Consider the following 12500-nt stretch of genomic DNA (forward strand, 5'->3'; position numbering starts at 1 on the left):
TATTAGAGTGATTTCTGTAATACACACAGTTTCAAAGAGGAAATCATGATATTAATGCATTAAACATCATAAAGTGCTTCAACATCTGTTGCTCTGGAGGGTTTAGTTCAGTGCTCATAGAGTCCAGAGGGAGCTCACCATGTGGGGGGGCGGAGCTTCTTCTTAATGCCCAGATACACCTTCAGACACTTGACAGGCCACTCTCTCTCGGGGCGATTACTCTGAAGAGAGAGAGAGAGAGAGAGATAAACCTAACAACACACACACACACTCCACCTAGAATACAAAACTAGAGGAAAACCACCAGAACCCAGGACAACACAGGCCAGTGAACACTAAACCTACACACACACACACTTCTATATCGTGTGAATAATAATGACCACAGACACCAGAACTAAAGAAGCTCATGAGGACGTCAGCGCACTATATCTAGGTTAACCCGCTCTCACACACACACACACACACACACACACACACACACACACACACACACACACACACACACACACACACACACACACACACACACACACACACACTCTGTACTCACTGCAACTCTCACTCACACTCAAGTCACACACACACTGCAGCTCACACACACACACACACACACACACTCTGTACTCACTGCAACTCTCACTCACACTCAAGTCACACACACACTGCAGCTCTCTCACACACACACACACACACACACACTCTGTACTCACTGCAACTCTCACTCACACTCAAGTCACACACACACTGCAGCTCACACACACACACACACACACACACACTCTGTACTCACTGCAACTCTCACTCACACTCAAGTCACACACACACTGCAGCTCTCTCACACACACACACACACACACACACACACACACTCTGTACTCACTGCAACTCTCACTCACACTCAAGTCACACACACACTGCAGCTCACACACACACACACACACACACACACACACACACACACACACACACTCTGTACTCACTGCAACTCTCACTCACACTCAAGTCACACACACACTGCAGCTCACACACACACACACACACACACACACACACTCTGTACTCACTGCAACTCTCACTCACACTCAAGTCACACACACACTGCAGCTCTCTCACACACACACACACACACACCGCAGCTCTCACACACACACACACACACACACACACACACACACACACACACACACACACACACTGTATTCACATGCTCTTCAAACCCTCTGGTGCTCTTCGGTCATTTTTTTCTTTTCTTTTCCGGAATGGTACGAAACTTGGCGAAGGTTTTGTCACTTGCTGTGTGAACACACACACACACACACACATAATCCTGGCCATGATTCGACAGGTTAAATGCTCCTGTAAACAACAGTCACACTTGTGTTTCTCGCGGTCAGAAATAAACGTGTTGTAAATGAATGAGAGAGTTTCCTCTAGTGGAAGCGTTCGGTACTGCAGAAGAACACACTCTCACTGAAAGAGCATTTTTTTAGATATTCAAATTTATTCAGATATTCCTCAAATTTGGAACACAAATTACACAAATACATGAGTTTAGATTTAATTTTCTTACAGTTTTAGAGTAAAACGTGATTTAAAAAATATATACTTTCATATAAACATTTCAAATAGTTTTTTGTGCATTTTTCATAACAATAAATGTAAAATTCTGTAATTTTTTCTCACTTCAGCAATAATCAGCCTAATGTCGTCTCAGAGAAGAGATCAAACTTCAGTCTGTCGCTCTAAAGCGTTCCAGATTTACCAGTTTCAGCTGGAAATGTAATGTTCAGGTCTATGCTCAAAAAGTGAATAAATGGATTATAAATACAGCGCAAATATAATTTAGTAGCATAAAATCTCCTAAAAATTTCGAAATATTAAATAAAAAACATTTACAAACTAAAATATAGAAAATTTATTTCATTGAAATAAAAAACACAAGCAAAACACCAGAGGGTTAATCTCTATATACAGCAGCCGAGTTCAGAACATGATGTTTATATGAGCAGAATATATCAGAATATTGATGTAGGTTTTCTGAATATGGCCGATTTATTTCATTCAGTCCGAGAGTTTTGAAGTTTATTCATCACATTAAACCACATCATGATTCCTGTCTTTCTGTCCTCAAATGTAAAACCTCTTGAAATGATAGTTAAGATTTTCTTTAGTTCTGGGCAACGATTAATCACATCCAAAATAAAGTTTGTGTTTGCATAATATATGTGTGTGTACTGTGTATATAATTATTTTGTATATAAATACACACACATAAATGTATATACTTAAGAAATATATAGACTGTATATATAATTTATATTATATATAAATATAAATATTTTATATATAAATAAATAAAAAAACGTTATTTTGGATGCGATTAATCGTTGCACAGCACTAATTTTTTTATGAACTTTATGAACGAGTTTTCAAGGATCAGCTGGTGTGAGTTCGGTCAAATACATCATGACCACGTGCACATTATATTAGTCCAGGTTTGAAGTTGTCTTATAATGAAACAGATGTGTAATATGACACACACACACACACACACTCTTACCCGGACTTCTTTGTAGAGTCTGAGAGAAGTGCTGGTGAGGATGAAGTATCGGTCATTAAAGCTGCCGGAGCTCAAACCCAAACCCAGCAGACTCCTCTCCTCTCTGAACTTCATCATGCCGTGCTTCGACACGTCCACTTTACTGGCTGCAGGACACACACACACACACACACACAATCAGGAAATATAATGGCTATAATAAACAAAAAACACAACACACACTCAAACACTCTCTCTCTCACACACACAATCAGGAAATATAATGGCTATAATAAACAAAAAACAACACACACTCAAACACTCTCTCTTTTCCACACACACACACACACACACACGCGCACGCACTCACTCAATCAGGAAATATAGTGACTAAAATAAACAAAACACAGACTTACTCAAACACACACACATACACGATCAAAAACTCTCTCTCACACACACACAATCAGGAAATATAGTAACTATAATAAACACTGCACGTTACCTGATCTACACGAATATATTCTAACTAAAGCTTATTAATAAGGTATGTATTATTTAACACAGCTGATTGGCTCTCAGCCAGGAGGCCTCAGGACGTCCCCCGACTGACTCCAGTTATGCCAAGCTCTAACTTATAAAACTGCAAGAGAATTAAATCATGAAGGACATGGAAGACACGGAAATCTGCACATTCACCTCTTAAACCTCTGCGATCCTGACATTTAATGTACAAAAAAGTCCCTATAGAATAAAACTGCCTTTGAATATTATTGGTCTTGGAGTCAGAAAGGTGTAAAATACATGAATGTATGACTAGTGTTCCCAGCTGAAGCTGCTCTGATTAATCTCCCCAAACTAATGCATGATGGGTAAACACAACATTGATTGTGGAAACCAGAGTTGCTTTACTCTGAAACAGAAACATGATACGAATATTGGCCTTGATTTCTGCTGAGAAAGATACAGTATTATAATGACAGATACAGTGATCTGTTACAGTCTGACCAATGAGAGCACGGTTTACTCACATGTGACTAACTCTGGAGTTCAGAAATGCTGCCTTGTGAAAGAGAATCGAGACAAGAACAAATTGCATCACAGTGACTATTTTAATCCCTGTTTCAGATCAAAGACAACTGTCTGAAAACGCCCTAACCTCAGTAAACACACACACACACACACACACACACACACACACACACACACACACACACACACACACACACACACACACACACACACACACACACACACACACACACACACACACACACACACACACACACACACACACACACACACAATCACAAAAAAACAAAAACAAAAAACACACACACTTAATCAGGAAATAAATGACTATAATAAACAAAACACTCTCTCACCGACTCACGCACCGACTCACTCACTCACCCACTCACTCACTTACCCAGGTACACCAGTATGGCCTCCATGGCGAAGTGCTTCTTGACGAGTAAGTGACTTTCGGATCCCAGAGAATGAAAGATGGGCAGAACTCTCTCCTGATAGTGCAGCGGGCGCTCTGAGACACACACACACACACACATGAAACCCCTCTCACACACACACACACACACTCTGAGCTGCATCAGTGTATCAGTCACTCACCCGTCTCCTCCTTCTCGTTCACCTCGAAGCAGCACCAGTAGTCCTTCTCCTTCACGCTGACTTTCCGCCGGTCCAGGACCTCAAAGGTCAGTTCTGCTGATGTCATCGCGGCGGGAATCTGCCCAGGGTCAAAGGTCACACGTCAGAAACCACTCCAACCGTCTCGTGAACGAAAAGCAGGACTCGTCTCTTCTACTAAAAGTGTATTTTTATGTTTTTTTCCCTCATCTCGACTCGACCTCATATATATATATATATAAAACGAGCATTGTTCTACATATATATTAGGAAACTGATAATAGAGATATACACATAATCAACACAGTTTTACACACACACTTCACATAATTACATGTTCATCCTACGGTCTGTTTTATGTATTGTGTATTGATGATCGTCTAACTCTTGTTTTGTTCTGTGTTCTGCTTTAATAAAATAAAATAGCATTTTGTTTTATATTTCTCACTGACTTTATTCATATCTAAGTGTGATGCTGTTCTCGATCTTTTACGATAGAAAGATCCTAACGGCAGGTCAAAGTTCAAAGGTCAAGCGCACCTTTACATGCTGTTCGCCTGTTCCCTTCTTCTCCTCCAGGTAAACCGTGCAGATAAAATCACCACTCCCCTGCACACACACACACACACACACACACACACAACAAAAGTTACAAAAAACATGCCACAAATAAGGATCAAATTCAGTAATTCTGGGTCGCAGGAACTAATCGAGACTCACCGTTCCAGCTTTAGGCGTGAGATTGTCTCTGAGCTTTATGATGTATGTGATCTCATCTAACTGCTTCTTCAGCTGCTGCTCGTTCACCTGCAACACACACACACACACACACACACACACACACACACTGCAGGTCATACTCTAGGCCACAAGTTTTCAAACCCTGGGTCGCGAGACTTGAAGAATGGGTCGACAGGATGAATTAAGAAAAATGGATTTACATTAAAAATGAAATAAATGTGGTTATGTTGTATGTAGTTCTGGACTGATATTTAATAGCTGAACCTCATAGTCCTCATAGTCCCACTGTCTGTTTATCAACATTAGTCATATTCTTACAACTGATGTGTATGTTAAGTAAAGGGGAAGAGGACTTGTGTGTGTCAACAATTTTTGTGTAAACAAATATAGGCCTATTATAATAAATGTGTATATATAAATAGATTATTCTGTCATTCCTTGATGGCTATGGAGAATGTGGGTTGAGAACCACTGGTATAAAGCTATTCAAAACATCATTCAATGTAAATTATGATCATCTTAAATAATAATTGCAATTACAATTTCAAGGCAATAATTGATTTTTGTCAGCCCTATACTCTAGTCTCACCAATAGATGGCGCTGATGATCATTTGTCATTTGTTAACAAACAAGTGTTCATTACTGCACTGAGCTCATTGTTTCTGCATTAAATTATTACATAGTTTAAATAAATACATTTCTAACTGTGATTTTGTATATGTACATTTCTAAAATACATAACTTAGTGTCCTCTGATGACAGATCACTGTAAACTGTAATGTGGACTCATGCATGTTCTGTAAAGCTGCTTAGATATGATGTGTGTGTGAAAAGCACTGTACTAATAAACTTGAACTGAATTGATGACTGTATCTCATCAACTCTACACAGACTCTAATGATCTGGAACAGCATGAATGTTGTGTAAACATACAAACTTCCCTATCAGGGACAATAAAGCATATTTGATTTGATATTTGCATACGTGGAATATAGTGACGTAGTGTTGGATGAGGTCCTCGATGACCCGGCCGGCGCTGTAGTCCTTCCCGTCCACCTGGAAGAGCGTCGGCCCTAACACGATCGCCAGATTATGCAGATTCATCTGATTGAGATCCGCAAACCGCTGGACGCTGCACACACACACACACACACACACACATCAGAGACTGAAAGCAGAGCGGCAGAGGAAGCAGAGGAAGTGTGTGTGAGAAAGGGGAAGTGTGTGTCTCACCAGTAGAAATGATTAACTAGCGCTCGTAGTGTCGCCTGGTTCACTGGGGGAAGATTGCTGAAGAGAAGACGATACTGAGAGATGCGACTGCTCTCATCTGAAACACCTGCACACACACACACACACACACACACACACACACATTAATCATCTACTGATGATATCTAGCATTATTAATAACCAGTGTTGGGGAAAGTTACTTTGAAAAGTAATAAAACTAGAAAACTAATGCAAATGCTCACATTTAGTCTAGAACTACAATAAACATGTTCACACACACACACACACACACACACACACACACACACACAACGAAAAAGTAATCTGATTACGTAACTCAAGTTACTTGTGACTCAATGTATAGAAAAGTAATGTAGGAACTGGATTCACTTTAAATATATACATATAAAACGTTAAGGCTTCTGGAGTCGATCTGAACACCAAACCGGAAGTGACGTAAAAAGTTGATGTATTAATTGTAAATGAGTTCTGCCCTTTAATAATGTGGTCTAGCTGTGAATGACCTGTGGCGCTGAGCCAGGCGTGAGCCTCGGGGCCGAACAGCCCCTCCTCGATGTCCCTGAAGAAGCGCTTGAGGACGTTAGACACGTCGTCCACCTGATGCTCTCCTTCCTTCAGCCACACACACCTCGCGTCACGTCTCAACTCCTCCAGCAGGGCGGCGATCTTACTGTTCGTACCACTCTTACGGTAGATGCCCTCTGAGGTCAGACCTGCAGCACACACACACACACACACACACACAACAAGATCCTTCTGTTATTCAGAGTCTCATAAGTGCTTTTCTGCATCGCAAAAATATCTGACTATTGATTATTCATGTCTATAGTGTGTGTGTTTATGTGTGTGTGTCTGTGTGAGCCTGTGTGTATGCATGTATGTATGTGTGTGTGTCTGTGTGAGCCTGTGTGTATGCATGTATGTATGTGTGTGTGTCTGTGTGAGCCTGTGTGTATGCATGTATGTATGTGTGTGTGTCTGTGTGAGCCTGTGTGTATGCATGTATGTATGTGTGTGTGTCTGTGTGAGCCTGTGTGTATGCATGTATGTATGTGTGTGTGTCTGTGTGAGCCTGTGTGTATGCATGTATGTATGTGTGTGTGTGTTGATTCTTTGGACAAATGAAGACGTGCTTGTTTTGAGAAGTACGGGAGCCCTGAACCACAATGTAAAAAGAAAAAAAATCAGATTTTTTTTCTTCTAAAAGTCTAAAATTACGAGAATAAAGTTGAAATATTTTGAGAATAAAGTCAAAATTACGAGAATACAGTCTTCCGTAGAAGTTATTTTAGTGTGTGTACTTGCCGTTGTTTCACATTCATAATTACCGCACACACAGGCATTCATAACGGTGCACGTCCACTGGCTCTACAGAGCGGGTGTTTTCAGTTCATTACTCACGTGTGTGTGTGTGTGTGTGTGTGTGTGTGTGTGTGTGTGTGTGTGTGTGTGTGTGTAGCTCAACTTGCATAGGGTCGTGTGTGTGCTAATCTACCAACATGCTTCACCATTTGTTTTAGGACGTTACAAAATATATACAGCGCCGGAATAGACTTTACAGGCGAAAACACTTCTACACTTCTTCTAAAGAACTTCTAAAGGCCTATTTATACTTCTGCGTCGAACTGCCGCCGTAGCTACGTCGTAGGCTGTGTGTAGCGCGCGCTTCAGCGTACCCTGACGTGCACCTCTCCAAAAATGTAACAACGCGTCAATTCTACGCGGACTCAAGCGCTGTGATTGGTCTGCCAGAACCCCTCCCTCAGGGTTTCACATCCCTGGGTGCGCGTCAACGTGGACAACGACGCAGAAGTATAAATTAAAATCAACACGTTGCCTACGGCGTATAGGCTCCGGCGTAGGTCCGACGCAGAAGTATAATGAGGCCTTAAAGGACAAGTTCGGTATTTTACACTTAAAGATGAACTGAAATTTTTTTTTTTATAACGTGTTGTTTATGACAATTAAAAGTAAATTACACTAAAAAAAATTATCAAAAATATCAATATAGCTTTTTTTAAAAGCAACACAAAAATTGCGTTTGTTAGTATAAGAATGCTGGAAATTCTGATGACGTCACTGGAATGGTAGGACCTGCGAAGGTATATGGCAGCTGCAACTGCAGGTCCTATACACACGAAAATGAGTCATTTTGGTTACGTGTTTGAGCCTGTGAGGGACAGGCCAGTAGTACTGACTACCACCACAAGGAGGACGATCAGTTTCAGGCTCCACCTACAGTACAGGATCGTTTGGGGGAGCGGCGCGCGCTGTATCGATTCGCCTCACTGATCAAGTGCAAAAGAAACTACGAGCATGCAACGCCGTTACGTTGTAAATTACACGAAATAAAAGTAATGCAGGAATGATCCAGATTGTATTTGCAATGTACATAGTCAATTATTAATGGAGCAATAGTGGTTCATGGTGTTATAAGAGGGAAATGTGGTGGGAGGTTGGAGGGCTGTAGTAGCCTGTCATGCACTCTCATTTATTGTATACAAGCACATTATGCATTTTATTAAATAGAGACTGCTTATATATGTCGTGTGCATTTAGAGAAAAATACTAAAACATGGTTGAGGTACTGTGCGTTTTAGAAAGTCAAGGCAGATAAATGGCAAATGTGATTGGACGAATTCATCCAATGGGATCGCTTGTTCAGTTAGCTGCACGCAAAAATGTTAAAATCAAAATACTCCCTGCATCAACAATGTTAATCCTGACACGATGAACATCAGCTAGCTTCAGGGTGAGTAGAGGGACATTGGATTCTGTTGACAGACCTGCTGCGGTTTAGTTAGCTGCTAGTAAACGCATCAATCTGTGATATCATCGGAGTCATTATTTATTTATACAGTTTATATGGTCGGAGTGGTGGCTAGCTTGTGGAGTTTGACAAAAGTGCTTCCAACGTGTTTAGCTGCTAGCTCTTTACCTAGGTTGGATCGTTTGGTATCTAGCTTGGTTTTGTGACTCAATTTCAATGAAGTTTTGTTGAACGCTATAAAGCCTGGTTTCCTTGTCAAAGGTAACGTTAGCCTGTGAAAATGTATCGTAACCCCAGCTGCCTTAATAATGCGTTTACTAGCAGCTAACTAAACCCCAGCAGGTCTGTCAACAGGGCTTTAAGTGTAAAATACCGAACTTGTCCTTTAAGGAAGACTGTATTCTCGTAACTTCTACTTTATTATCAAAATATTACGACTTTATTCTGACTTAAGTAGGTCAGAATAGAGTTGAATAGAGTAGAATAGAGCAGGACAGAATAGAGTTGAAAAGAGCAGGACAGAATAGAGTTAAATAGAGTAGGTCAGAATAGAGTTCAACAGAGCAGGTCAGAATAGAGTTGAATAGAATAGGTCAGAATATAGTTCAACAGAGCAGGTCAGAATAGAGTTGAATAGAGCAGGACAGAATAGTTGAATAGAATAGGTAAGAATAGAGTTCAACAGAGCAGGTCAGAATAGAGTTCAACAGAGCAGGTCAGAATAGAGTTCAACAGAGCAGGTCAGAATAGAGTTTAATAGAGCGGGTCAGACTAGAGTCGAATAGAGCAGGACAGAATAGAGTTGAATAGAGTAGGTCAGAATAGAATTGAATAGAGCAGGTCAGAATAGAGTTCAACAGAGCAGGTCAGAATAGAGTTGAATAGAATAGGTCAGAATAGAGTCAAATAGAGTAGGTCAGACTAAAGTTGAATAGAGCAAGTCAGAATAGAGTTGAATAGAGTAGGTCAAAATAGAGTTGAATAGAGTAGGTCAGAATCGAGTTGAATAGAGCAGGACAGAATAGAGTTGAATAGAGCAGGACAGAATAGAGTTGAATAGAGTAGGTTAGAATAGAGTTGAATAGAGCAGGACAGAATAGAGTTGAATAGAGCAGGACAGAATAGAGTTGAATAGAGCAGGACAGAATAGAGTTAAATAGAGTAGGTCAGAATAGAGTTCAACAGAGCAGGTCAGAATAGAGTTGAATAGAATAGGTCAGAATAGAGTTCAACAGAGCAGGTCAGAATAGAGTTAAACAGAGCAGGTCAGAATAGAGTTGAATAGAGTAGGTCAGAATAGAGTTTAATAGAGTTATAGAGTGGGTCAGAATAGAGTTGAATAGAGTAGGTCAGAATAGAGTTGAATAGAGTAGGTTAGAATAGAGTTGAATAGAGCAGGACAGAATAGAGTTAAATAGAGTAGGTCAGAATGGAGTTGAATAGAGCAGGTCAGAATAGAGTTGAATAGAGCAGGACAGAATAGAGTTAAATAGAGTAGGTCAGAATAGAGTTGAATAGAGCAGGTCAGAATAGAGTTGAATAGAATAGGTCAGACTAGAGTTGAATAGAGCAGGTCAGAATAGAGTTCAACAGAGCAGGTCAGACTAGAGTTGAATAGAGTAGGTCAGAATAGAGTTGAATAGAGCAGGACAGAATAGAGTTGAATAGAGCAGGTCAGAATAGAGTTGAATAGAGTAAGGCAGTATAGAGTTGAATAGAGTAAGGCAGTATAGAGTTGAATAAAGCAGGTCAGAATAGAGTTGAATAGAGCAGGTCAGAATAGAGTTGAATAGAGTAGGTCAGACTAGAGTTGAATAGAGCAGGTCAGACTAGAGTTGAATAGAGCTGGTCAGAATAGAGTTGAATAGAGTAAGGCAGTATAGAGTTGAATAGAGCAGGTCAGAATAGAGTTGAATAGAGCAGGTCCGAATAGAGTTGAGCACCGTATTGCGTGATGAAGTGAATGCAGCGCTCCACGATGATGGGGATATCGGAGTCCGTCAGCTGCTGCTGGCTCAGTGTGTCTCCAGAACTCCCAGCATTCCTCTGGATCGCTGCCGCCCAGCCCTGGAAGTCCAGCTTCCTCTCGCCCTCGATGTACAGCGTCCTGAGGGAGACTTTGTGTTAGTCAGACACACTCACACACACACACACACAAGATTCAAATCTGCTCCTGCTCACCTGCCCCGCTCCACCAGAACCAGAACCTCATTCTCCGGCTGGATTGCTGCACACACATTAGAAAGAAAACTTAACACTTAAAAGAAATGATTTACAGGGACATAAATATTATAGATGCAGTCAAATACATGTACAAAATCATGGACAATATTGACCTTTTTTGTTCTGTTTCAGCAACGAAAATATTTCCAAACAAAAATCACAGCAGAACCATAGCGCATCTCACAGGAACACTCAACCGGGTTTCATTCCTGAACGAATCAGCCATTCCGAACGAATCGTTTGAGTGAAAGAATCAATGACTCATTCATAAACAACTGCCTCATTCTTCAATAAATCAGTTTGAACGAATCGTTTGAATAAATGACTCGCTCATTAAGATGGTCACCTGCTGCCACCTACTGGTGGTTTATTTTGTGTTTAAAATGATCATTCTTTTCAATTTTGTATTATTTGTATATTGAAAAAAATATTTAAAACAATCTCATACCATTATTTAACGCAGTTGTAATTTTTCAGTGTAAGTGATTTAATTTGATTGGTAAGAGCCCTATAGTGTCTTATTATTTTAATTGAATTTCTTGATCAAATTCAGGAATTTAAAATGAAAGATAAAGGTCTGGTCCCGAGATCGCTACTGCGCAGACTCAAGTCCCAAGATGTCAGCACCATATCGGGACACTGGCGGCTTCAGTTCTCACCAATGGAAGAGAGCGAAGAGGCGTCGTCCATCTTTTTTTACGGTCTATGGTTTTAATCAACAAGTAAAGTGGTTAAAGTGAAATCGACCAGTTTCTATTCAGAGTATAGCTTCTAAGATAATAGAAACTGGTTGATTTCACTTTAACCACTTTATTTGTTGATTTGGGAGTCATGTTTATCAGTGTCAAAATCATAAAAGGAAACTATTCCTGCTAACATAATCACAACCTTTTCTATTATTTTAGCAGCTACACTCAGTAGAAACTGGTCGATGTCACTTTAACCGATTTCCTTGCTGATGTGTGTGTGTGATGACTCACAGAGCTCCTGGAGCTTCTGCAGGTTGATGGTCTCGTTGGTGTTGTTCTCCTCCAGCCGGATGTGTAGACTGGATCCCTCCAGACAGAACCAGCCCAGTCGGGACATCTCCCGGTTCAGCCGGTCCTTGTAGCGCAGGCGCCCGATGCGCTCGAAGTCCTTCAGCAGCAGATCCTCTGCTCCCGAGGGAATGAACGACTGGAACACACACACACAGAGAGAGAGAGGGAGTGAGACCCCGATCAGAACCAGCGGCCCGGATCAGAAGAGGTGTGACGTAGTGTTCATTTTGTCAGCCAGTTTTACATGTAGTCTTAGTCGTTTTTATCATATTTAGTCAACCT

The 12500-nt window shown here is 40.7% G+C and overlaps 1 protein-coding gene across 1 annotated transcript in view; it reads right to left on the minus strand.

Annotated features, from left to right (window-relative positions):
* Nucleotides 1–12500, minus strand: part of arap1 (ArfGAP with RhoGAP domain, ankyrin repeat and PH domain 1) — a 70564-nt gene that overhangs the window by 6321 nt on the left and 51743 nt on the right. Inside the window, exons 17-28 of the mRNA XM_082179329.1 lie at nt 12159–12354; nt 11137–11182; nt 10899–11062; nt 6689–6898; nt 6165–6270; nt 5916–6063; nt 4910–4996; nt 4730–4798; nt 4172–4289; nt 3972–4085; nt 2564–2709; nt 139–221 (exon numbers count right to left, since the gene is read on the minus strand). Of these exons, the coding sequence (XP_082035455.1) occupies nt 139–221; nt 2564–2709; nt 3972–4085; nt 4172–4289; nt 4730–4798; nt 4910–4996; nt 5916–6063; nt 6165–6270; nt 6689–6898; nt 10899–11062; nt 11137–11182; nt 12159–12354 (1487 nt within the window). The remainder of the gene's footprint in view (nt 1–138; nt 222–2563; nt 2710–3971; nt 4086–4171; nt 4290–4729; nt 4799–4909; nt 4997–5915; nt 6064–6164; nt 6271–6688; nt 6899–10898; nt 11063–11136; nt 11183–12158; nt 12355–12500) is intronic.

The sequence above is a fragment of the Leuciscus leuciscus genome, assembly GCF_965113295.1.
Source record: "Leuciscus leuciscus genome assembly, chromosome: 9".
NCBI lineage: Eukaryota > Metazoa > Chordata > Actinopteri > Cypriniformes > Leuciscidae > Leuciscus > Leuciscus leuciscus.